Raw genomic sequence first — 26,662 nt, 5'->3', positions numbered from 1 at the left:
TTAAGGGAAAATTAGTTTTCTGTCATCAGTGGTTGGTCTGTATATGTAAAAAAAACAAAAAAACAACACCACATAATTTACTGTAACATGTGTGTTGGTTTTTACAAATAAATCCGTATTTGTAAATATGTCACTTTTTTCATTTTGGAAAAAAAGGCAATAGACCCATTTACTGTTTACAAACATTGACGGCTGCGCACGCATCCTGGCAACGGAAGCATGGCGGCAAGCAGAGGCTTGTCAAGCTATGCCGGTGCATTATCAGTGAAAGATCGCGAAGCTTACTTTAAAAAGTTCACTTTAACGAATGACAAGCGGCTCCCAGATCCCTACACAGTTATTGAATGGGACCTTGACATTAGCAAGTGGCCTGATATTCAGTGGCCTGATATGTATTTGGTTGAGAAACCTAGCGTGTACACAAGAGATAAGCTGCAAGCATACAAATCTCTTGATGCGTATGACTACGTAATTTGCGGACATGTACAGGAGGTGAGATACTATGACATCGATGAAGAGTTCTGTGTCTTAAACCACACTTACCTGATATAAAATGGGCACCACAGACATGCGCATTCTTTATGGTGCCCTCGGTCCAATCCTCCCGCTTGATGGCTTGAAGCCACAGCCGCCTGCGGTGGCTCTGGAATGGCCGAGAACCCCTCGGTATGCGAAAAAACTTCAGTCCCTCCTGCGTGTTTCGGTTCATACAACCGTAGACACAACAGCCTGACACTTTGTTGGTGAATGTTAGGCGTTATTTTTGCATTCTCCTTCCTTGTCTGAGTTTGACAATGCCGCGTAAACAATCCGAGGCGGTACTTCCGTTGCCTCAATGCGCGTGCAGCTTCTTGATGACGTAGGCTGTAAATGGGTCTATTTGAAAACTGAAAATTCTGTTTAAGTGATCCAACACTTTTAGCGAATGTGTGGCAATGAACACTGCCATCCAGTAGATGGCAGTGTGAATACAACTGGCAGTATGAATTTTCCCGTAATGCATAAGCTGTGCCAAGTTGTGCTGCTGCTCCACAGAGTGCACAACCAATAAACCTGCCGTCCGGCGGCGAAAGTTGAACTATGTCCAATAATAAGTCAACAGGCCGTTACCAAACATCGCCTTCTGCTGAACTACGTCGATGTACATTAAACGCAGGACGTTTGGATGCCTGGAGGGAACCTTCTCTGGTGTTTCACAGAGTTTTTTTGAGAATCTGCTACGTCAGCCACTTCAAGCCACAGTGTGAATGGGCCATAGATGGACGTATAGTTAGAACAGATATCAGAAATATTCTGTATGATTAAAAGTAGAACTCACAGTTTAAATATTTTTACCAATGTTAGAACACAGCAATAACACAGTCATGAAATCAAACAATAATGTGGATTGTAACCTTCCTACTCTGGATTTTTTTTTTTAAGAATGCAGCTTCTGACAGGAAGAAAAACTCATTACATAAGGTGCAGCATGTGCCAGCAAAAGCAAACTTCTTTATTTGGACAGCTCCGGCACACAGAGCTGTGTTCTGATTCGCTGCACTTTGAGGGTTCTGATAATTTATGATCCGCTGGTCCAGGTGCTCGCTAACTCTCACAGACTCATATTTATGGACTCGGTGGGAGTCTAGAGAGGGATGGCCCTGGGGTGTAAAAAACACTGCCAAATTTGCAGAAATTCAGCGATAAAGCATTACTAACTTTTATAGATTGAGTCAATAATTTTTTTTTTTTAGCCTACAAAGGAGTAATAACAGCACTTGGAATGCATTTATTTGAACCTTTCAGATGATTTTTTTTTTTTCTTCAAATCAAATGAATAACATATTTGGCCTTTGATACAAAACGGTGGAGCATAGTTGAGAAACTGTTGTCTGAAATTAGAATTTCACACAAACAAATCCACACCGATTCCCGAGAATTAATAATAATAATAATAATTATATGTACAGAGCTGAATTCAGGAGACCTGCAAAGATAGTACAAGCTCTGGTCAGGAGACCAGTGATCAGTTTGTACTAGGGCTAGACCGATACAGGATTTTTAAAGCAGATATTGATTTTGATATTTGATGACACTAAAATGCACATAGTATGAATGTGGTTGAATTGCGCATGAAGCAGGAATTGTATGCAATACGTGTAAAATCATAGCTGCCTCCAACGCCTCGTACACCTATTGCTACAACTGTTTGCGCACAACAGCGGCTGAAAGACAGCATGCATGCTGTGAGAGCCCATCGAACCCTCTCGTGGCAGGTGTCGGCCAAATTCCAGATGACACACACGAACATCTAACACTGCTCGCTTGCCACTTAGAAAATGTGCGGTCATTCATACCATTAGCACGAAAACAGTCAGCAGACAATCACTTTCGAGCTGGTGGTGAAATCTGACTAAGTGCACCTCTCATCTGATCAGAGTGACACCTTGGTCTGTGCAGGAGCTGTTGACAACTCTGATCCCGGACGTCACAGCTGCAGAACACATACCGTGTTTTGACGGACACGTGCGTGTGTGTGCTTGTTGTCCTCACATGGAAATACGAGGGCTGTCAATAAAGTAACGGTCCTTTTTATTTTTTTCAAAAACTATATGGATTTCATTCATATGTTTTTACGTCAGACATGCTTGAACCCTCGTGCGCATGCGTGAGTTTTTCCACGCCTGTCGGTGACGTCATTCGCCTGTGAGCACTCCTTGTGGGAGGAGTCGTCCAGCCCCTCGTCGGAATTCCTTTGTCTGAGAAGTTGCTGAGAGACTGGCGCTTTGTTTGATCAAAATTTTTTCTAAACCTGTGAGACACATCGAAGTGGACACGGTTCGAAAAATTAAGCTGGTTTTCAGTGAAAATTTTAACGGCTGATGAGAGATTGTGAGGTGATACTGTCGCTTTAAGGACTTCCCACAGTGCGAGACGTCGCTCAGCGCTCTCAGGCGCCGTCGTCAGCCTGTTCAAGCTGAAAACCTCCACATTTCAGGCTCTATTGATCCAGGACGTCGTGAGAGAACAGAGAAGTTTCAGAAGAAGTCGGTTTCAGCATTTTATCCGGATATTCCACTGTTAAAGGAGATTTTTTTAATGAAAGACGTGCGGACGGGTCCGCGCGTCGGGACGCAGCCGACGCGGTGCGGCGGCACAGGAAAAACACCTCCGTGTTGATAACCATTTGTAAAATCCAGGCGGCTTTTGATGGCTTTCAGTGGAGTGAGTATATGAGAAATTGTTTAATAGGCAGGACATGTTCCAACTTGTCCTTAAGGCTTCCAACAGAGGTGTTTTTCTTGTGGCGGAGCGTCGCGGTGGCTGCGTCCCGACGCGCGGACCCGTCCGCACATCTTTCATTAAAAAATCTCCTTTAACAGTGGAATATCCGGATAAAATGCTGAAACCGACTTCTTCTGAAACTTCTCTGTTCTCTCACGACGTCCTGGATCAATAGAACCTGAAATGTGGAGGTTTTCAGCTTGAACAGGCTGACGACAGCGGCTGAGAGCGCTGCACGACGTCTTGCACCGTGGGAAGTCCTTAAAGCGACAGAATCACCTCAAAATCTCTCATCAGCCGTTAAAATTTTCACTGAAAACCAGCTTAATTTTTAGAACCGTGTCCACTTCGATGTGTCTCACAGGTTTAGAAAAAAATTTTGATCAAACAAAGCGCCAGTCTCTCAGCAACTTCTCAGACAAAGGAATTCCGACGAGGGGCTGGACGACTCCTCCCACAAGGCGTGCTCACAGGCGAATGACGTCACCGACAGGTGTGGAAAAACTCACGCATGCGCACGAGGGTTCAAGCATGTCTGACGTAAAAATATATGAATGAAATCCATATAGTTTTTGAAAAAAATAAAAAGGACCGTTACTTTATTGACAGCCCACGTACATAAAAACATATATCGCTTTTGCGACGGGCTGGAGAGAACGCACATTGACGGGCTGCCCAAAGCTGAAACAGACCGTTCATGTGGACACGTAGCAGGCGAGGTTGATTGCAAAAAGCAGCAGTGCAATAAACAGATGAACAGTCCATATTAATAGACCTTAGTCAGATCATAATGTCTATTCTCTACAGGGGGATTTTCTACACATACCACACAGATTTTCTTGTGAAGGCATGAGGAAAGCAGCTATGAAATTAATAAATATTAATTAATTATTAATACAATTAAAAAAAATATCTTTCAGCTGTTTCAGACTTATTCCATAATGTCCACAAACCACCAGCCCATATTACAGAGTCTGGTCTGAGAGGTAAGCAGAGGCAGAAGTAAAAAGCAGACAGCGTGGTGTGATTCTGCTGCTTTCTTCATTCGAACGAAGTCCCTGCTGAAGCAGTTTGAGCAGTGAAGATAGAATAACAAGAATGATGTGGGAACAGACTCCTGGGAGAACCGTCAGTTATATGAAATGATGGGATTTATTATGTTCATTAAGAATGTTACAGTGTTTCTTGTAGAAATCTTGTTGAAGTTGTGTTAAGTGATTGTGATTGTTAAAATGCAGAGAAGCGCCATGAGAGGAACTAATGACATGAAAGTGTGATATTCACCTGTTGTTGCATTTTTATGGGTAGTTGTGATTACAAACGAGTGCCTGCAGCGTAAAAAGCACCAGACCCAGAACGGCCCACGCATTTCATGGGTATAGAGGGTTTTCAATCACGTGACCAATTTGCTGCAGGACAGGTGCCGTCTCCATTCTGGATTCCAAGGAGGCTGGCGCATGATAGAAAAATGGAGAGAATGTCCGGTTATTACGATGCTTTAAATCCTCGAGATAAAGCTATTTATTATGATCGATGTGTAGCAGTTGGTTCAGTGGATCCGTATCTTGTACCAGATAGTGAATTTAGTGGTGATGTAACGAACTGGCCGACAGTGTCACACTGCGATATTGTGAACTAGGAAGCCGCCGACCAGGTCAGCCTCGCCGACCTGCAGAGCATCACAGCGGAGCTCTGAAAGCGGAGGTCGTCTTGAAGTCCTGAGCGATTTCTCTCACCAGGCGCTGGAAGGACATCTTGTGGATCAGCAGCTCGGTGCTCGAGGACCACAATGTAAATAAGCATCCGTATTGGAAGTGTTCTTGTGTTATCCTCAACGATATTTTTATGTATTCTTATATAATTTTATTGCCAAATAAAAGAAAATTCTGGGAGCAGTGGATTTCTGGTAGTGGCACCGCGTCGTAATCCAGAATGGCCGTGGGACACAAAATGAAGTGACTGATACATCACATGAAAACCCTCTATTCATGTACTGCCACCTTCTGTTGTGGATGTTTATGAGATGTAAAATGTGCAAAAATGTCTTGGCCATAAATATTTGTCAGTTATATTTCAAAAAAAAAAAAAGGTTGTATATTTGGGACAATACGGTGTATTGGGGACATCGGGGCCATTTCAAACGGTTCTTAAGGATCCACTTAATCACACATCAGTTTTATATTGGTTGAATGATCTTTGACCTCGAGACAGTTGAGCGCTTGTGTGGATTAACCGTACCTGACGGGTTGTGTGTTAGTTAAACACAACACATAGAACCAGATATCACTGAAGAACAAAGAATTAACATTCATGTCAGATGTGCGGTGCAGGTGCTGCCCCCTCTGAAGGTCCAGTGTACCGCTACCGTGGTACATTGTTGAATTTACTGTCATTCTAGTCAGAATATTCAAGATAATTAAACCAAAGATTCAGAATTTATTCATTTAGCACTTTGTCAGAATAATGAATGAAGCCTTTGACAGTGAGTCGGTGTCCTTCAGTGACAAAGTTGGCATTATTCAATATTAACGTGCTGATTACAGACGCACATCATGAGATTTGTGAGATGAACCTGTTTTTTTAATGAGTTAATATGAATTTGATTTAACAGATTGATGTAACAGATTTCTATGGACTGTAATCTGATTGATTCAATTCTTCTGACTTTTTCCTCTAGTGTGCCGGATAGCCTGCCACAAGAAATGTGAAGTCAAGGTAAGAGTTTTTAAATTTAACACAAATTACGTTTTAAAGGAGCTGGGGGGGAATCGGGGGCCAAATGTACCAAGATATTTGTTTGTTTTTCTTCACGCATTCTTCCAGTTGATGTTTAGGGTTTAGCAGTAGACTGTAGATTTGATGGATCCGTGGTTTTCTGAAGAGCTGGTTTGAAGCCCACGTGGGTTGGTTTTGATATCACCATGTTGGCAGTGACTGATTTTGCCTAACCCCCAGACATAAAGAAGTGGACCAGACCTGTGTAACCAGGGTGGGACAAATGGAGCCCAAAAATGCCTGCCCGTCTTAAAGTTACCAATTCAACTAAGGCTAATAGCCTAAGTAACCTGGGTTTGAGTGAGTGATTAACCATGTTTTTGTGGACTGGGTGATGGTTCTTATAACTGGGGGCCTGGGTGTCAGTATTTAAAAACTAACTGGCATATAGCCTCAATAACTGTGGTACTATCAATGTAGCTAATGGTACCAAGCTATTGATACCTAGTGCTAACAATGCTAACATACAAATTAAATGCTAAGATTTCACTCAACGGAAATCCTGGAGCTTTGATTTTCTATGGAGCCTGTAAATACTATTAACCACACAGCAAACCATATTATTTCAGACATTTGTAACATAATGATCACAAAGGACAAACACGGCGGAGTCCATAATTTGTCACTACCCTTTAGCAGAAGCTGCTTGGAATAGCTGCATGGACTTAGCACATGCTAGTTGCTACTCAGAGGGACCACACCCCTTGTTATTCATAACCTTATGGCTTAAAGTAGCTTAAAATGATGAGTTGTATGTATGTTTGCATGTAGGTGTGTGTGTGTGGGGGGGACCCTGTACAGCTGTCATGAATGGAGAAACTAGCTGTCAAGATGAAAACTTTTTTTTGAACCAGGCTGCAAAACTGATACCAGATTTTTCTTGTGAAATTGGACATTTTAACATGGGATTCTATGGGGAGTGGCCATTCAAGGAACTGTAAGTTTTAACGCTTCCAAGTTGGCTTCATTTTTCAGCACTGGAGGTTGTTGTCCTCTGGGTGTCAGGATGCGCTTATCCTGAAGATACATGTTTTGGTGAAGTCAACTGTACTTTAGTGTTTGTTTGCGTTTATACATACGAGTTCAAAAGTTGGTGAATATGTCTCCTGATAAAAAAGGGGGAAAATCTTAAGAATCTCTAAACAAGAACTCTTAGTACCAGAATATGTTTAGATAGGATGAAATCTTTGGGATCATCCTGCAGCCAATAATAAATGACCTCTGTAATTTGTTTTCTGTTATTAGTAAATTCTAATGGTACATAGAATGAAAACTGAAGCTGAAGTGAGGCGGTGGAGTTAGTTTTAAAGGTACAGCTGCTGCGAGGGGTTTACGGGAGCATTTACCCGTGAACACACACAGACATGTATACCTATACATACACACCCTTCATCTGGCAACTATTAAATGGATGCAAGCTGCCAGCTTCACCCGCTCCCCGCCTTCGCTCAGTGCTCAGGAAATGCCGGGAGTGCAGGCGAGTTACACTGAAAACGAGGCGGAGGCGCTCGCCAGCCGTCCGCTGGAGGCACACGGGACATTTTCAAACTAAAAGCATAAACTAAGTCTAAACCTGCAACAATCATCTGATTTTAACTTACAGTTGGATAAACATGACAGAAACTTTGGCATGTTTGCTTTTAAAGTTGGTCCAAAATATTCACAATGAATCATTGCATTAAGTGTTTGAATGCTGGAAAGTATTTTTCTTCTCTTTTTACATTGTACGGTGGCTGAGAGGGGCCAAACACTTCCAAATTAAGACAACACCAGAACGTGCAGAAAACATTTACAAATAAATAAAAACTGCATCAATTCAACATGTTTTTGCATCAGAAAACATCTTGCAAATTGAAAAGACCTTGCAAACACAGAGAATACAAACATGACCACATGTTACAGTTTAATTTGATATTGTGTTAATTTTTGTGCTGCAAATTCAGACACACAAACAAAGAAATACTTCACTGTCCTTGGCCAAGTCTTGTAACTCTTCCCAGGGGATACCAAAGGGTTCCCAAGCCAGCTGGAAAATATAATCCCTGCAGTGTGTCCCAGGCTTCCCCGGGGTCTCCTCCCAGCTGGACGTGCCTGGAAGACCTCACTAGGGAGAAGACCAGCAAGCATCCTCACCGAATGCCCGAAGCACCTCGTCTGGCTCCTTTGGATACGAAGAAGCAGCGGCTCTACTCAGAGTCCCTCTCGGATACCCGCTGGAGGAATCTTATTTTCTGCCACTTGTATCAGTGACCTTGTTCTTTCAGTCGTTGCCCAAAGTTCATGACCATAGGTGAGGATTGGAGCGTACATTGAGAGCCTCACCTTCTGGCCAGGGATTGGGAAATGTGGGAGGAGCTGCTTGGTCTGCTGCCATCCGGAGAAGATCTACAGTAGTGTTCAGAATAATAGTAGTGCTATGTGACTAAAAAGATTAATCCAGGTTTTGGGTATATTTCTTATTGTTACATGGGAAACAAGGTACCAGTAGATTCAGTAGATTCTCACAAATCCAACAAGACCAAGCATTCATGATATGCACACTCTTAAGGCTATGAAATTGGGCTATTAGTAAAAAAAGTAGAAAAGGGGGTGTTCACAATAATAGTAGTGTGTCATTCAGTCAGTGAGTTCGTCAATTTTGTGGAACAAACAGGTGTGAATCAGGTGTCCCCTATTTAAGGATGAAGCCAGCACCTGTTGAACATGCTTTTCTCTTGGAAAGCCTGAGGAAAATGGGACATTCAAGACATTGTTCAGAAGAACAGCGTAGTTTGATTAAAAAGTTGATTGGAGAGGGGAAAACTTATACGCAGGTGCAAAAAATATAGGCTGTTCATCTACAATGATCTCCAATGCTTTAAAATGGACAAAAAAAAACAGAGACGCGTGGAACAAAATGGAAAACAACCATCAAAATGGATAGAAGAATAACAACAATGGCAAAGGCTCACCCATTGATCAGCTCCAGGATGATCAAAGACAGTCTGGAGTTACCTGTAAGTGCTGTGACAGTTAGAAGACGCCTGTGTGAAGCTAATTTATTTGCAAGAATCCCCCGCAAAGTCCCTCTGTTAAATAAAAGACATGTGCAGAAGAGGTTACAATTTGCCAAAGAACACATCAACTGGCCTAAAGAGAAATGGAGGAATATTTTGTGGACTGATGAAAGTAAAATTGTTCTTTTTGGGTCCAAGGGCCGCAGACAGTTTGTGAGACGACCCACAAACTCTGAATTCAAGCCACAGTTCACAGTGAAGACAGTGAAGCATGGTGGTGCAAGCATCATGATATGGGCATGTTTCTCCTACTATGGTGTTGGGCCTATATATCACATACCAGGTATCATGGATCAGTTTGGACATGTCAGAATACTTGAAGAGGTCATATTGCCTTATGCTGAAGAGGACATGCCCTTGAAATGGGTGTTTCAACAAGACAATGACCCCAAGCACACTAGTAAACCAGCAAAATCTTTGTTCTAAACCAACAAAATTAATGCCTCGCAGATGTGAAGAAATCATGAAAAACTGTGGTTATACAACTAAATACTAGTTTAGTGATTCACAGGATTGATAAAAAAGCAGTTTGAACATAACAGTTTTGAGTTTGTAGCATCAACAGCAGATGCTACTATTATTGTAAACACCCCCTTTTCTACTTTTTAACTAATAGCTCAATTTCATAGCCTTAAGAGTGTGCATATCATGAATGCTTGGTCTTGTTGGATTTGTGAGAATCTACTGAATCTACTGGTACCTTGTTTCCCATGTAACAATAAGAAATATACTCAAAACCTGGATTAATCTTTTTAGTCACAAAGCACTACTATTATTCTGAACACTACTGTACAAATGAATGAATGAAAAAGCAAAGAAACACTTTAACAACACTCTGCCAAAGGGACTTTAACTAACGTCTTCTCTTCAGTTCACTACAAATACTGAATAAAATGCAAAAATATAACTAATGAAAGTGTAAAGTAAATAAATACGCTTACTCAGGCCTCCAACTAGGTAGTGTTGAGTGTTTCTGTGTTTTGGTGCCATTGTGTCAATTTGTGACAAACGCATTCTGAAATTAAACTGTAGCCTGTGCTGCAGCATATATTTGTGTGTGTTTGCTTTAGTTTTTTTTTGTTTTGCCCCACTGGCAACAGTTGTTACTGAAGTGTATCACTGTCATTGTCCACTCACAATAAAAAATCTCAAAGGTACTAATGCAACTTTTTCCACTTATAAAAAAAATCTGGGCATAAAAGGGTTAATTACCTAATTTTTTAATGTTAATTTACTGTCTTAATGTATCCATATCCATAAATTATTTAGGTTTTTATTATCATATACACACTATAATAATAATAATAATAATAATAATAATAATTAATATTATTATTATTATTATTATTATTATTTCTATTTTCTCATTTGATTTTTAATGGTCCACAATGGAAATAAGTGTTTTCACTTTCTTGTCATCCATGTATTTTTAACATATTTACAATTATATTATGTACTTATGTTGAACTTACTAAATAAAATCACGCATGCACGCTCTTAATATAAAGATGATTTACTGTCCCCTGCTGAAATGGCGTGAGTCCAGAATGTAGTTAGCAATGTTAGCTAATATCCATAGCTTTTCCAGAAATGTTAGACCTATCAGTGTTCCATTTTGGCTCAAAGAAGTGTTCTTCCTTGAGCCAAAATACATAAACATACCGAATGGCAATTGAAGTTCTGTAATCGAAGTTATAGACACATGCGCACACATACACAGAGACCACTTGGCTTTTAATATATCGATGTGCCTGAGACTGTCAAGATAGGGCCCCAGATGTGCTCTCCAGCCTCAAGGGGTTCCTGAGGTCTCAATAGTGTCTGAATGTTTTTTGCCATAATCATTAAATGCTTCATTTTCCTGCAGCGTGCTGAATTAGAGCCTATAGGTCCCCGTATCCTGCAAATAATTTGATGCCAAAATAAAGGCTGTGACATCACAGGTTTCTGAGATATGACATCATGTCCGTGGAAGCATGTTTTCATTGGTGGAAGCATGTTTGGGACAACCAGAGGATTCAGCACGACTCCTGCATGCAGTCGCGCCTTTTCTTTGTTTTTGTATCAAGCCTGTGCATTTTTTTTAAATGTTGCTTCATTATGTGTGAGGAACAAACGGACATGCTGCATGTTGGCTGATAAGTTTGTTTTTTTTTATTATTTCAGGAAGTCAGAGGTCAAAGTTTTGTGTGGTTCTGTGAAACATGTTTTGTCCAAAACGGTCTCCCGATATCAGTGTGGGCAAAAGCGTTTCACAGCAGCGTTTCCTTCTCTAAACATCTCAGCTGTGCATATCGCATTTTTGGCAGGATGCAATTTGCCAACAAACGCAGACACAGAGAAAGAATGTGACGGGGTCAGGCTTGATGATTATCTGCACTCAATCACACATGCACGACCATGCGTACGGCCTTCTGAATGTTTTATTTTCTGTGGCCTGTCAAAGCCGTGTGTGATCTTCCACGTTAAGAATCTGAGCCCGAGATAATAACTGGCGCTGGGCTCCTTCTCAGTTATAAATCTGTCTTTGTGCAGATAAGACAGATGCACGGCCTAAATTTAACCTGGAGCTGCAAACAAATGGGCAGAGGTGTTAAAATCTGCAGCATGCCACACACTGTGTTTGCTCACAGCTCCATGACAAAAAAGTCTTGTCAGTCACATTTCACCGCTGCACGCTAACAGAGAGCGGGCAACCGCGTGACATGGCCGCCAACGAGATCGGAGTCATTCCAGAGTGACTCCTCTTGCAGGTTTCCCACACGTGTGTGTGTGTGTGTGTGTGTGGTGTGTGTTAGTGAGACCAGTAGCAGTAAGCAGATGTTATTCACAGCGTTCTCAGTGTGTCACGTGTTTTTGGAAAAGGAAACTATTGGTGTTGCACCGTTAATGAGGAGATGAGGTCTGAGAAGGACAGCTGGAGGAATGTTCTCCCTCCACTTGTTTTTCATTCTCCTCTTAAGACTGATGAAGCCTTTTTTTCATGTTTCCAGCTCATCAGTCTTGTTTTCATAGAAGAAGAAGAGGAAGAAAAGACGAGTGCTGACTGTCATTTTGTTTTTTCCTTGTTTGGCGTTTTGTTCTTGTTGTCTTTTTCAGATTGCAGGTCATTTATCTTGATAAGTGTTACGGTTGAAATTGAACCTGTAAATCTGTATTTCCTGTCCCTCTGCTGCTTGCTGTCGTGCTGGTTGAACATCAGTCCGAGATTGAAGGAGGTGCTTTCTCGGTTGCACTGCATCTTTGGTGGGTTGTGTGGAGGTTTTCCTTCATGACACGGACAGTGTTGGGGCATGTGGTTGCATAGATCTTCTCTTCCTCTGTACTCTGACTACAGTGAATTTGAACACTGTAAAACCTCACAGCTCCATTTAGTTCAACACATTCTCATCACTTGCCACTTGTATCCTCGACTTTATTCTTTCAGTCAGTACCCAAAGTTCACAAATCAACTGGTTCACATCAAAAGGAGCCACTTAAGGTGTTTCAGGCATCAGGACGCCCCACGGTCATCTCCCTATGGAGGTCTTCCTCTCCAGGGAAGACCCAGGACATGCTGCAGGGATTATATTTACCAGCTGGCTTGAGAACACCTCAGGATCCACCAGGTTGAGTTACAGGACTTGGCTGAGGATAGGGAAGTGTAGGATGAGCTGCTTAGTCTGCTGCCACTGCAACTCGCACCGGGAAAAGTGGCAGAAAGTGAATGAATAAATGAATATTCTCATGATATATTTCCTGGGTTGTACAGTGGAAACATACATAGTTCAACAAACTATGGTTCATTGAACTATGTATGTTTAATTTTTAATGATCAATCGGAGCTGTGCATTGTCATGATCAAGCACTGCTGATTCATAACTGATTGAAATCATTTGTGACTTAACCCGTCTGTCTCTGGTGGAATTGGCGGCTCTGATGGATGGATGATGCCAATTTCAATCACAACATAAAGAGCTGCATTCAGCAGAACAATTTTCCTGGTTTCAATACATATATGCAGCGGTGGGCACAGTTCCACTAACCGCTAATTAGCGAAGCTCACTTTTTTATTAGTGGATTAGCTTTTCAGATGATTTTGAAAACCATCCGGGGACCACATAGCTTCCGTTAAATTTAGTTCCGCTGACTTTCAGTCCGCTAACATTTTTTTGCTGGCATAGTGAGTAAAACTTAACAGTCAAAATCGTACATGTTAGTCCCTACCTGTTGTGTGTTTTGCAATAGTCAGACCGCTGTCAGCTCAGTCCTCCCCAGCAGAAAGAAGCGAGCCGGCCACAAAAAGTATTATTTACTTTCCACATACAATGCCACAGACAGTGGGCAGGAGACATGAAATGCAAAGCACTTTTCACTTATGGTTTTACTTATAAACAACTAATTCGGTTTTAATGGTAATTGTCATTTTTACAAACGTGAAAATATCGCACATATCTTTAAAAGTAATGCGCTAAATTCTGAAGATTTAAGCTTTAACAGACACACATGCTGAAGACATTATGGGAAATTCAAATGTCTCTTTCAGTCACCCCCCCCCCCCCTTCAAAACGCATCAATATTGCCATCTACTGGATGGGAGTGTGAATAGCGACCATCGTTTGTCAGCATTTGTTGTGAATACACTTCACAAACAGAATTTTCAGTTTTGTAAATGCCTTTATTTTTACAAAGAAAAAATATTTACAAATACACATTTATTGTAAAAAGCAACATGTACATTACAGTAACCAACCAACCAGTGAAGGAGACTCATTTTTGCTCAAACTTTCAGAATTAGTGCATTTCTTTAAAAGATATGTGCAATATTTTCACTTTGCAAAAATGACAGAGTAACCGTTAATGTCGATAAACTGTCCGGAATAGTAGTATTAGTAGTATTATAAGTGTGAAACCATGAGTGAAAAGTACTTGTGTTTCATGTCTCCTGCCCACTGTCTGTGTTGTATGTGGAAAGTAAATGACATCTTTTTTGTGCCGCACTGCGCAGGTGCATACAGGACAGGAGCTCGGGCTTGTTGTTCATTTGGGGTTTGTGATTGCTTTTGATTTTACTCAGAAGTCTCTGCGGTGCTTAACCTCAAAACTGGCTTATAGCCAACAGTATACAGAGTCAGTACTAAAAGTTAGCAGTTAGCCGTGACTTCTGCTAATTTTTTTGTGGTTAATCGGTTTAGCCTTTTAAAAGTTAACTTTTTAGTTAGTGGTTTAGCGGTCATTGAAGCTTACTTTTTGGTTGGCTGTGCCCACCACTTCATATATGCATGTTGAGAGAAGCTGGATTTAAGAGCTCTGAACAGAAATGTGGCTCAACATCCTGGGTAGCTCGTGAATCATGACATACTTCCTCATTACATTTAAGTATTGACAGCATCCTCTCGACTGTGGCTGTGTTCAGTGTGGCTTGCTATTGGTGAGGACAACCAACAACCTTCTTTCTTTCTCTGACCTTGGCTGCATCAGGAAACTTCCTCTCTCTGCTGGTGCTGAATTTTACACCCTGTGCTGGAGCTTTGGTCAGTCAGAGCCCAGTCTGAAACATCAGACAACCACAGGATATGGACACATGAATATCATAGAAGTAACAAACAAGTACAGGGCAAAATAGTAAGCAAACTTCAACCGCCAGGAAAGCTTTCCCTCTGACGTCGCTCATAGTTTAGAGCGCCACACAAACCTTTCTGATGGACTCACCGAGCATCAGCTGACAAGAAACGCATTTAACAAATGAAAATTGGACTTTGCAGAACAAAAACAGACACAAGCAGATATTAACAATTTCCATATAAGTCACTCATACTTTTCCTCAATCCATGGTAGTATGACAGGCTCTTAAAGAAGAAGTCGGCAGGTCAGAAAGCGTTTTATTTTCATTCATTTCTGTGGAACCGCTGTGCCCTCATCTGTTCTCCCTCTATTCTGATCTGACGTGGACTTCGTTGTGTTGAACTGTTGTCTTCTTTTAGCTGCAGTGATTGTCGGGACTGTTTGGCGAGAGTCTGTTGTTGATGTCCCTGTTTAAAAGGGAGTTTTCCTTCCCACTGTCGCCAAGTGCTGCTCACAGGGGGTCGTTTTGACCGTGTGGGGTTTTTACGTAAGTATTGTATGGCTTTGCCTTACAATATAAAGCGCCTGGGGGCAATGTTTGTTGTGATTTGGCGCTATATAAATAAAATTGATTGAATTGATTGATGGTATTTTTATTGTTTATTGCATTCTATTTTAACTGTTTTCTGCATCAGTGTTACTTGGATATTGGTTGCAGATACCAACAAATACAGGCACTGCAACACATTTCCTGCACATACTACATGAAGTCATAATCTTTGATCTGGACAAGACTGTAGAAATGTTGGCAAATTATACAGCGCGGCCTCACCAAGGACATTATCTTAGTACATTTCATGACCAACAAAGGTAGCAACAATGTAAACCCATGTGGCCTGAAGGTAATGAAGGCTGTCAGCGATGTCGTAGCAACTATCAGGTTACATTAGTGTTTGGGTTACATTCACGAGTCATGAAATATTCCACGGACACATCCTTTGTGAGGGTCCTACCTTTTACTTCAGGCATGCATGTGTTTGCTATTTTTCTTGATTGTACAAGTTCATCATACCCAACAGTTGTGGGCCAACAAGGTCTGACAAGGAGGGCGTTGTCCATAGTGTGACATTGGCAGAAGAAAAGGCGTCGGAAGCACAGCGTGGATGAGATGATTACCATTATGTCCATGTGCTGGTGAGGTCACCGTGGCAACTCTGTTTGGTTTGTCGGCCTTGTAACATTAATGCATGTACCCACCTGCTGAGCAGAGCTTGAATTTATGGCTGTGGCAGCCGAATCACCCACCGCTTCATCCACTGACACTGCAAAAATCATCTGCATCTGAAGGAGGTAGGCTTTTTTTTTTTTTTTAAAGAGGTCATGGTTTGAGCCGTGGATTAAATCATGTGTCCATGTTGTCTTAAACAAAACGGTACAAGAAAAGACAATCAAGAAATTACAGACCAGGCCAGTGATTTGACATCTGCAGTGTAGTCAGAGTTCTCTCAGTGCACGATCCCAATAGGAGGGGATGAAGGACTTTTTAATTTCAAAGGTGCTATCTTGAACCAAGGTAGGCGTAACAGAGTCAGTGAGTCAGTCTGCGACGTTTCCATACTGCTACATATTCAGCAAACTATAATAGATACAGTACAGGTGATGTTGGAAAAGTTCTTGTGCTTTATTTTTTTTCATTATTATCACGATGAGAGAATGTGGAGTTTTCTTTGAATTGATATCACCACAGATCTGGCAACTTGCTTCCCGACGGACTGTGTGCTTCTAATTCACTGCAAGGTTGTATTTGTTTCCTCTATTTCTGTTAACACTTCTTTTAGTTTTTAAGTACATCTATTGTAAATCTTATTTAAATTAATGTCTCCTGTTGCGAATCGTAGGAGTGGTTAGCGTTTCTCTAGCAATTAGCTTGCGTTAGCTAGGCCAGCTGCATTTTTTTAAATTTTCTTTTTTTAATGTCACTACCTGTCTAATAATTCTGTTTTTCAGCGTAACTGCTGTGAACCGTAGATCATTGTTTTACTCCTGTGTGAATCGTAGGAGTGGTTAGCATTTTTGTTAGCGGTTAGCTCATGCTATCTTGGCTATACTCTTGGATTTTCTGGTGCACAAAGTACACTGTTTTACACTTTACCTTAATCCGCGCAATGCTGGCAGGACAGGGTGGCTCTTTTAGAGAGCCGTGTCCGTAAACTAGAACAGATTCTTAGGTCAGTGAAGTTAGATGTTATTGGCACTCCAGACAAGGTTAGTGTTGGGCGGCTAGCATACCATTACCATAGCCTAGAATTGCCAGCTGTGGATGATGGCTTTTGGACCGTGGTTAGGCGGAGGAAGTCACGTAGGGCTTGGTGCCTGGTTGCAGTACCCTGATCACACTCGCCACTGCGAACTGTGAACTAATTTTCTCCCTTGGATATGCCTGTTGTTAGTTCTTTGAGCCAACAGGTGACTTCCACTCCTATCTCCAGGCTGAAATGACGGGCTTTAGTGATAAGGGATTCTATCAAAGTCAGGTTACAGACACCGGCTGATGTTAAATGTATTCCTGGGGCCAGAGCTCCCGACATTGCCTCCCATCTTAGGTTGCTGACGCTGTAGAAGGGTAGACAGACAAAGGAACATGACACAAAATACAGTCACAAAGTTATTCACATTGGCACCAATGATGTCAGGATGAAGCACTCCGAGGTTACAAAAATAGACATAGAGAGGACTTGTGACCTTCCAGAAAGATGTGTCGGCATCAATTAATAGTCTCTTGACCCCTCCCCTCCCGAGGTAATGATGAGGTGTTTAGCAGAATGACTTTGTTAAATAGGTGGCTAGGGCAATTTTGTAGACAGCAAGGCTTTAGTTTTATTGATAACTGGCCTTCGTTCTGGGGCCACCGTGGCTTGCTGATGCTGGACGACCTTCACCCTACTGAAGAAGGTATCTCCATCTTGTCTGCAAACATAGATAGAGCTCTACAGGGAGGGTAACATTAAGAATTTACAGCAGGCCATGGAGCAGGTGATTAGAGACCCTGCAAGGCTTATAACAAATGTGGGTGTGGAATCCATTAGCAGGGAAATTAATGCAGAAAATCCACTATAGTGATAGTGCAGTTTATGTGGCAGGGAGGGAAATTCAACAAGTTGAGACTGTGGCCTGTTTCTGCAGATGTGTCCATAAGAGTCATAGAGGGATATGCTTTGCAAACTTAGCACCCATTACTATATTGGATGATGCTGAAATTGAGGATGGCCTGTTGGTTGTACCAGCAATATCAAATATTTTGTATCTGCTACCTACAACCCTCGTGGAATGTCTCAAACGTAAATCTACTTCCAGGCATCTTATATATGCTACTCTGGAACCACCCCTAAACCCAAACAGTCCAGCTGTCAACCAACATAAGATCACTGTCCTCAAAATCATTGCTGATAAATGATCTAATTATCACTTTGATATATCAGCTGTATTGGAGATGTGGGGAGGGTTATGACTGGTGAAATTGTTGCACGCCCCCCCATGTGATCCAGGCTGCGTATATTCTGAGGTGTTTGCTAATGTGCTTCAGTGATGGCATTCTTGCGGTAATAAAGACTTCAAATTGAAGCAGGATGTCTGTCTTCCTCTTCCTCTGCTGCAATTCAGGGAGGTTCTTATTATTTTTCTGATAGGTGAGGAGCAGCAGTGCCTTCTGTTTGGGCCATTAACATCATTTACAGTTTATATATTAGTTTAAATGGGTTGAATGTTATCGTTGCTCTCTTTCGCTTCACTGGAGTAGACTGATTTTTTTTTTTTTTTTTTTTTTTTGAGAGAGGAACAGATTTGAAAACGATTTTGTCCTTTTGTCTGTTCGGTGGTCATTCCAGTGTCGTAGTTTAGTCTACAGACAGAGTTTCCCCTCCCAGCATTTGTAAGATGACTCAGAGTGGTTGTGTTATGAAGCTTGCCTCTGTTTCGTGGAGCTTTTTCACCTTTTTGCAGAAGCAGTAGCTGTCAGGATCGTTTAGCGTGATTAGCTCTGCCTTCTGTTCCACTCACTTCCCTGAGATACCACAGTGCTTCTGGCACCATTTATCACAGAGGCAATAATTGGAAGCCCGCCTCGCCGCTGTGCAGCAGCAGCAAAGCTTTTGTCATGATCACATGCTTTTTGTAATCGATTTGGCTCTGAAGTCAAAACGGGCATAAAGGTTTTGTGCTTACAGCAGCAGGATGAGAACTGGAGACGATGCCAGAGTTTGTTTTGACTTGGAACATTTTTCAAGATTAACGTGTCCTACCATCAGAAGGCAACTGCTGGTTCACTGATATTTAAATGTGTGAACCTTATGGCACATTCATGACATAAAATCTGAACATTTGGACATCACAAGCTCCAACATGGACAAAACAGTTTGACTGTGTGTTTGAGTTGGATTATTATTATTATTTTGTTTGGAAACTCAATCAGAAATTCCGTACTGAGATTTTCTGACTTGATGCCATTAACAACTACATTCGTGTTGCCCTCTGTCACAACTGTCGAAACAATAATATTACAAATGCTGTTGAAATACTTTATTTTTGTATGTGATATCAGTGAAGTTGTCAGTGTTCTAAATCTTACTAAGACGTCTGCGATAACTGATATTGTGACTGAGTGGCAACTTATATAATGCACCTTCCTGACTTGAATAAAAGATTTTCTTGAAGTTGCGTTTATTTGTGTTTTTAAGGCAGCAATTGACCTTAAGTTTTAAGGAGAATCACCCTGATAATTTTTATACTGAGGCAATCGTACAAATAGAAATGCATTGATCTGACTCGCCCGAATTGACCCGACTCAAATTGATGAAATTGGGCCTGATTTATTAAAATAAAAGGCAAAATTCATGTTAACTACTTTTATATAACCATTTACAAACAAGTATAAATTTGTAGTCACACTGTGATGGATTGAGTAAACTGATTACCATAGTCAGTGTTGCTAAAGTAACTGAAAAATGACTTTACTAGTTACTTTATACAGTGATTTTTTTACAGTTATTTTATACAGTTACTTCATTAGCAGCTGCGGAATGTAACTAATGAAATAACTCCTAATCTAACTTGGTTATTTTTAAGATTGAGTTATCAGAAAAGTAACTATTAGTTACTTTGCTGGTTAGTTACTCTGCTGATTACTCAATCTTAAGAGTAACCAAGTCACATTACTAGTTACCTTATTAGTTATACTATTTATTAGTTGCAAGTTGTTGGCAGCTTCTAATAAAGTAACTGCATAAAGCAGCTAATGAAGTAAGTGTATAAAGCAACTAACTTTTTTACTAGGATCTGTGACTTGTACAGAATAATCAAGAATTCATTAATAATAATTATACTATTTATATAAGACTTTCCAGGAATGAAAGCACAAAAAACGTGAATAATAAAAATATTAAATGATAACACTAAAAAGTACACCACAACAATACATAAAAAATCACAAATTAAAGAGCTAATAATACTGAAACAGGTATGACTTATACTCCTGAAAATAGCAATGGATTTAAATCATTCATCCAGTGGCAAAAATTACCTAATCCGTTGGTCTCCAGTGGATTTGGGGTCCTGATGGACTAATGGAACAACCACGGCGTGCAGTGCTTCCAGACACAAACAGAAGACAAACATATAACTTACAGTTAAAACTAACTAGTGCTGGGCATCCCACTGACAAACTAACAAACAAGTATGAGGACAAAACGATAATCAAATAGCCACTGGGAATGCCGTCCGTCTGATGTCCGCTCCAGGTTTTGAGCACGCACAAAACTTTTGGACCGACTCACGATTAACCGATTAACGGTTATAGCGGAGTACACCTGCATACAGATAAGTCACATTATACGAGCAGTGTTATTAAGCCCCTCGGCTGCTCCCTTGTTTTTCATTCTGGGTCGTCACAGCAGATCCGAGGTGGACCTGCATGTTGAATTGGCGCAGGTTGTACGCCCGATGCCCTACCTAACACCACTCCACATTGTATGGAGAAATGTGGCAGGGGTGGGGTTTGAAGCGGGAACCTTCTGCATGGAAACCAAACGCAGTAACCACTTGTCCACCACCCTTGCTACACAAGCAATGTTATTCAGTGTTATTCTCGCACTTTTCCACAAAGCTAAAATGTATCTCGTTAAATCCCAAAACTGTCTTCTGTTGAAGAGCACAACATGATTTATTTTATTTTTTTACTGATTATTTATTACTACATATTTACCCGGATGTCAATTATCATCTGCTTTAATATTAGCCCTGCGTTGCACAAATTACATCTCTGTATACAGTGAATAGTTGGACCAATTTTTTAAAACAAGTTTATAAGTTTCCGGATCGCTCGCAGTGTTCTACAGCACTACAATCCAAAAAAGTACAAAAACAGGATGAAACTGCTTAATCAGACTTGCCTCCTAACAGACTGACTTATAAGGTTCAGACCTGGCAACCCACCTGAAAACGAAAGAAGAAGCTGCGCCCTCAACCAGATGTGATCATGGTTTTCAACTTTGAGGTGCCCTGGTAGATCTTGTAGCACTGTGGCAGCATTCACCAGGTTTGCAAAAGTTTAGTCAATAAGTTGTGCTGTATTTTGCTCAACAGTAAAGAGTGCTGTTCACTCCGTGTTGTAGTCTGAGCACAAAGTACCGCACAGGACACAAATGGGATGTATTTAGTCACTTAATGTTGGGAAGGTGTCGTAGCACGGACCCACAACAGGGGGCGCAAATGAACGGACATGAATAAGCCAAAAAGTAACAATTTAATGTTGTGATAATACACAACTAAATACACAGAAATTGTAAAGTCAATTGACACCAGGTGGACGTGTGGGCAGGCCTCGAAGATAGAAGACCCCCCGACGAGAGAGAAGCCGCGTTCCCACACGGCTTCCACCACCACGGTCTGAAGAACACCGGAGCCGCCAAGTCCCGAGTCCCCAGGTGGCCTCTGTCTTCGGCTGTCGACCCTGGTACTGCTGGCAGAAAGCAGAGACAAGATGAATGAGTGTGAGTCCGCACACTCAGTAATCCACAGTCTGTACACAGTTAGGAGGGAGCACCTCCACCTCCAATCACACACTCGTGCAGCTCCTGGTTAACCACTTATCTGGTTTGGAGTGTGAGGCGAAGCCGTCGCTGTCACACCAAACGCCAATCCCACAGACAAGGAAAACCACCAGGAAAACGGCTGCAACAGAAGTTCAGATTATTATACAACGTATGTGTCAGCAGAGAAATTACCTCTTCAGTAGTCGATTTCTCGGCGAGGAGGTGGAGCTGCAGTCCGGCCTTTATGGTGATGATGATGAACGAGTGACAGCTGGTGCAGAGGATGAATGACAGCTGTCACTTCTTCTGGGTCTGGCGCCCTCTCGTGCTTGGAGCCCGCACTTCAAGCAGGGCGCCCTCTGGTGGTGGTGGGCCAGCAGTACCTCCTCTTCAGCGGCCCACATAACACTTAGAGTTACAGTTGTTTTGGGCAAAGCATGAAGAACATAATCTGAAGTTGACCAGTGTCTGGCTTGTTGCTAATTCTTAATTTTTGCTTTCAAGTCCATTTCACAGTAATATGATGCACTAATGCACAACCTTGTGGCACTAGAAGTGTGTGTGTGTGTGCACTGTCCACCAGGGGGCGTGTCTGAATATCACTCCTTGAAAGTACAAAAAAAAATTCTGCCCTTGACTTTTTGCCAGTCTATGGTGGAGTCGTATCTGGTGGCACATGATTACAACGCCCTCTGGTGGTGGTGGGCCAGCAGTACCTCCTCTTCAGCGGCCCACATAACAGGACCCCCCCCTCAACGGGCGCCTCCTGGCGTCCGACCAGGCTTGTCCGGATGTCTCGTGTAGAAATCGGCCAGGAGGGCCGGGTCCAGGATGAAGCTCCTCTTCACCCAGGAGCGTTCTTCAGGTCCATACCCCTCCCAGTCCACCAGATATTGGAACCCCCGGCCCTTACGACGGACGTCCAGGAGCCTGCGGACTGTCCAGGCAGGCTCCCCGTCAATGAGCCGGGCAGGAGGCGGCGTAGGTCCCGGAGCACAGAGGGGTGAGGTGTGGTGTGGCTTCAGACGGGAAACATGAAAAACAGGGTGAATCCGCAGTGAAGCCGGGAGTTGGAGCTTCACTGCGGCCGGGTTGATGATCTTGAGGATACGAAACGGACCAATGAACCTGTCTTTCAGTTTCAGGGAGTCAACACAAAGAGGGATGTCCTTGGTCGAGAGCCACACCTGCCCGGGTATGTGGGGGCCGGGGAACGCCGGCGGTCCGCATGGGTCTTGGCCCTCGTCCGGGCCTTTAACAGGGCAGAGCGGGCGGTCCGCCACACCCGGCGGCACCTCTTGAGGTGGGCCTGGACCGAGGGCACACCGACCTCTCCCTCCACCAGCGGGAACAATGGGGCTGGTACCCCAAACATGCCTCAAAAGGGGAGAGGCCGGTAGCAGACGAGACTTGGCTGTTATGGCATACTCGATCCAGGTCAGATGGTGACTCCAGGCCCCCGGGTGCGCGGAGGTGACGCAGCGAAGGGCCTGTTGCAACTCCTGGTTAGCCCGCTCTGCCTGGCCGTTTGTCTGGGGGTGGTACCCGGACGAGAGACTCACGGTGGCCCCCAGCTCCTTACAGAAACTCTTCCACACCTGCCAAGAGAACTGGGGACCACGATCTGATACAATGTCCGATGGTATCCCATGCAGCCGCATGACGTGGTGGACCAGGAGGTCTGCCGTCTCCTGGGCCGTCGGGAGCTTCGGGAGGGCCACGAAGTGGGCCGCCTTGGAGAACCGGTCCACTATCGTGAGAATAACGGTGTTGCCCTGGGACGGCGGGAGGCCCGTGATGAAGTCCAGGCCGATGTGAGACCAGGGCGATGAGGCACCGGCAGGGGTTGGAGGAGTCCGAGGTCCTCCGATGGTCTGCCTTGCCCCTGGCGCAGATGGTACAGGCCTGGACGTAGTCCCAGACGTCGGTTTCCAGTGACACCCACCAGAAGCGGTGCTGGACCACTGCCACGGTCCTACGCACTCCAGGATGACAGGACAGCTTGGACCCGTGACAGAAGTCCAATACGGCAGCTCTTGCCTCTGGTGGGTCGTACATTCTGTTCTTGGGGCCGGTCCCCGGGTCCGGGCTCCTTGCCAGGGCCTCCCGGACGGTCTTCTCCATGTCCCAGGTGAGGGAGGCCACGACAGTGAACTCGGGGATGATGGTCTTGGTGGGGTTCGACAGCCCCGCTTTGACTTCTTCTTCGTGCACCCGGGACAATGCATCTGATTTTTGGTTTTTGGTCCCGGGGCGGTACGTGATCCGGAAGTCAAAGCGCCCGAAGAACAGAGACCAGCGGGCTTGCCTGGGTTCAGCCGCTTGGCGGTCCGGATGTACTCCAGGTTCCGATGGTCCGTGAAAACCGTGAAAGGCAACGATGCCCCCTCCAACAGGTGTCTCCACTCTTCAAGAGCCTCCTTCACCGCGAGGAGCTCCCGATTGCCGACGTCATAGTTCCGTTCAGCTGGGGTCAACCTGCGGGAAAAATAGGCGCAAGGATGGAGAACCTTATCAGCCTCCACGCTCTGGGACAGCACGGCTCCTATCCCTGAGTCAGAGGCGTCCACTTCCACTATGTACTGACGATCAGGATCAGGCTGCACCAGAACTGGTGCAGTCGAGAACCGGCGTTTCAACTCCTGGAACGCAGCTTCGCACAGATCCGACCAGGTGAAGGGGACCTTGGTGGAGGTCAGGGCAGTCAGGGGGCTAACTACCTGACTGTAGCCTTTAATGAACCTCCTGTAGAAATTTGCAAAGTGGAGGAACTGCTGCAATTTCCTGTGGCTTGTTGGTTGGGGCCAATCTCTCACTGCCGCAACCTTGGCCGGATCAGGGGCAACGGAGTTGGAGGAGATGATGAACCCCAGGAAGGACAAAGAAGTGCGGTGGATCTCACACTTCTCGCCCTTCACAAACAGCCGGTTCTCCAACAACTGCTGTAGGACCTGACGTACATGCTGGACATGTCCATGTCATGGGCACTAACACACCCCATACCATCACAGATGCTGGCTTTTCAACTTTGCGCTGGTAACAATCTGAATGGTCTTTTTCCTCTTTGTCTGGAGACACGACATCCATGTTTTCCAAAAACAATTTGAAATGTGACTCATCAGACCACAGCACACTTTTCCACTTTGCGTCTGTCTATTTCAAATGAGCTCGGGCCCAAAGAAGCAGCGGCGTTTCTGGATGTTGTTGATGTTTGGCTTTCACTTTGCATGGTAGAGTTTCTTGCACTTGTAGATGTAGTGACGAACTGTTTTAACTGACAATGGTTTTCTGAAGTGTTCCTGAGCCCACGTGGTAAGATCCTTTACAAATGATGTCGGTTTTTTAATGCAGTGCCACCTGAGGGATCGAAGGTCACGGGCATTCAATGTTGGTTTTTGGCCTTGACGCTTACGTGTAGAAAGTTCTCCAGATTCTCTGAATCTTCTGATTATATATGGACTGTAGATGATAGAATCCCCAAATTCCTTGCAATTGAACGTTGAGAAAAATTGTTCTTAAACTGTTGGACTAATTTTTCATGCAGTTGTTCACAAAGTGGTGATCCTCACCCCATCTTTGCTTGTGAACGACTGAGACTTTTGGGGATGCTCCTTTTATACCCAATCTTGACACTCACCTGTTTCCAATTAGGTGTTCTTTGAGCATTCATCAACTTTCCCAGTCTTTTGTTGCCCCGTCACAACTTTTTTGAAACGTGGTGCAGACATCCATTTCAAAATGAGCAAATATTTGCACAAAAACAACGTTTATCAGTTTGAACATTAAATATCTTGTCATTATGGTGTATTTAATTGTATATAGGATAGGAGGATTTGCATATGATTGTGTTCTGTTTTTGTTTAGATTTTACACAACGTCTCAACTTCATTGGAATTGGGGTTGTAAGTGGAACCCGAATATTTTCTGTTTATCAGATCCTTAATTTTTGTGCATTGTTGTAGCATACTTTATATTATTGGTATTTATTCTATTATTATTAGAGTTAATTTTGTTTTCCATTTGACTCCTAGGAAAGTCTTATTTCAGTATTATTTTATTATCATTTTCGTTAATAATAGTAAGTCCCTTCGGCTGCTCCCTTGTCGCCACAGCAAATCCAAGGTGGATCTGCATGTTGAATTGGCACAAATTTTACGCCGGATGCCCTTCCTGACGCAACTCCACATTACATGGAGAAATGTGGTAGGGGTGGTATTCGAACCTTCCGCACTGAAACCAAGTGCATTAACCATTTGGCCACCACCCCTCATTTTCATTAATATTATAACAATTAACAATGAATTTGATTTTTTTTTTTTTTTTTGGTATATTTGCACCAGTGTATAAGTCGCAACACTTCCAAAACTGGTTAAAAAAAACACACACACACACACGACTTGTACTCCGGACAATATGGTACTACATTTTAGGTTAGCTAACAGGGTAGGGGCTGGAAATGCTAATGGTGCAATAGCAAAATGCTCCCTCTGCTGGACAGTCTCATTTCAACACTGTTTGTTCGGCCTCTGCTGACTATGAAGGCCAGATCTTTGTAGGCTGCAGCCACAGAAGGATGCAGGCCCTGAATTGGGACACGGCCTGAGTGCGCATTCTGCTGTTTGCTTCATATTCTCTAAGCTGCTAAAGAAAAACACTGCTGCCCTGATAACCTTCTAAAGCCATAAAATCATGCATCATGTGAGTATAATGATGTGTTTTGGAGTTTGATAAGCCTTTAAACTTCTGGAGATAATGTTGTCACTCTTGTGGCTGCTTTGAAAACCGTCTCTAACCCTGAATCACCCTCAGGCTATTTAAGGATTATTAATGTCGCAAGGAACTTGGAAACATTGAGGAGAAAAATAAAGTCTGAGTGTGTATTAAAATAAATTTTTAAAGAGGTGTGAAGCAATATTGCCAATAAAAGCTAGTTTGTGA

At 43.0% G+C, this 26,662-nt stretch overlaps 1 protein-coding gene and 1 long non-coding RNA gene across 2 annotated transcripts in view; one reads left to right on the top strand and one right to left on the bottom strand.

Annotated features, from left to right (window-relative positions):
• tns1b (tensin 1b) overlaps positions 1-26,662 on the top strand; it is a 432,602-nt gene that overhangs the window by 122,776 nt on the left and 283,164 nt on the right. The window contains exon 3 of the mRNA XM_034186320.1: positions 5,942-5,979. Coding sequence (XP_034042211.1) covers positions 5,942-5,979 — 38 coding nt within the window. The remainder of the gene's footprint in view (positions 1-5,941; positions 5,980-26,662) is intronic.
• Positions 404-21,681, bottom strand: LOC117524519. Its single transcript, XR_004564787.1, has 4 exons — positions 21,670-21,681; positions 14,148-14,157; positions 6,308-6,312; positions 404-527 (listed from the first exon to the last, which is right to left on the bottom strand). It is a non-coding gene; the product is annotated as an uncharacterized LOC117524519 (long non-coding RNA).

Source organism: Thalassophryne amazonica, chromosome 14 (genome assembly GCF_902500255.1).
Source record: "Thalassophryne amazonica chromosome 14, fThaAma1.1, whole genome shotgun sequence".
NCBI lineage: Eukaryota > Metazoa > Chordata > Actinopteri > Batrachoidiformes > Batrachoididae > Thalassophryne > Thalassophryne amazonica.
This window is presented reverse-complemented; position numbering and strand designations above follow the sequence as displayed.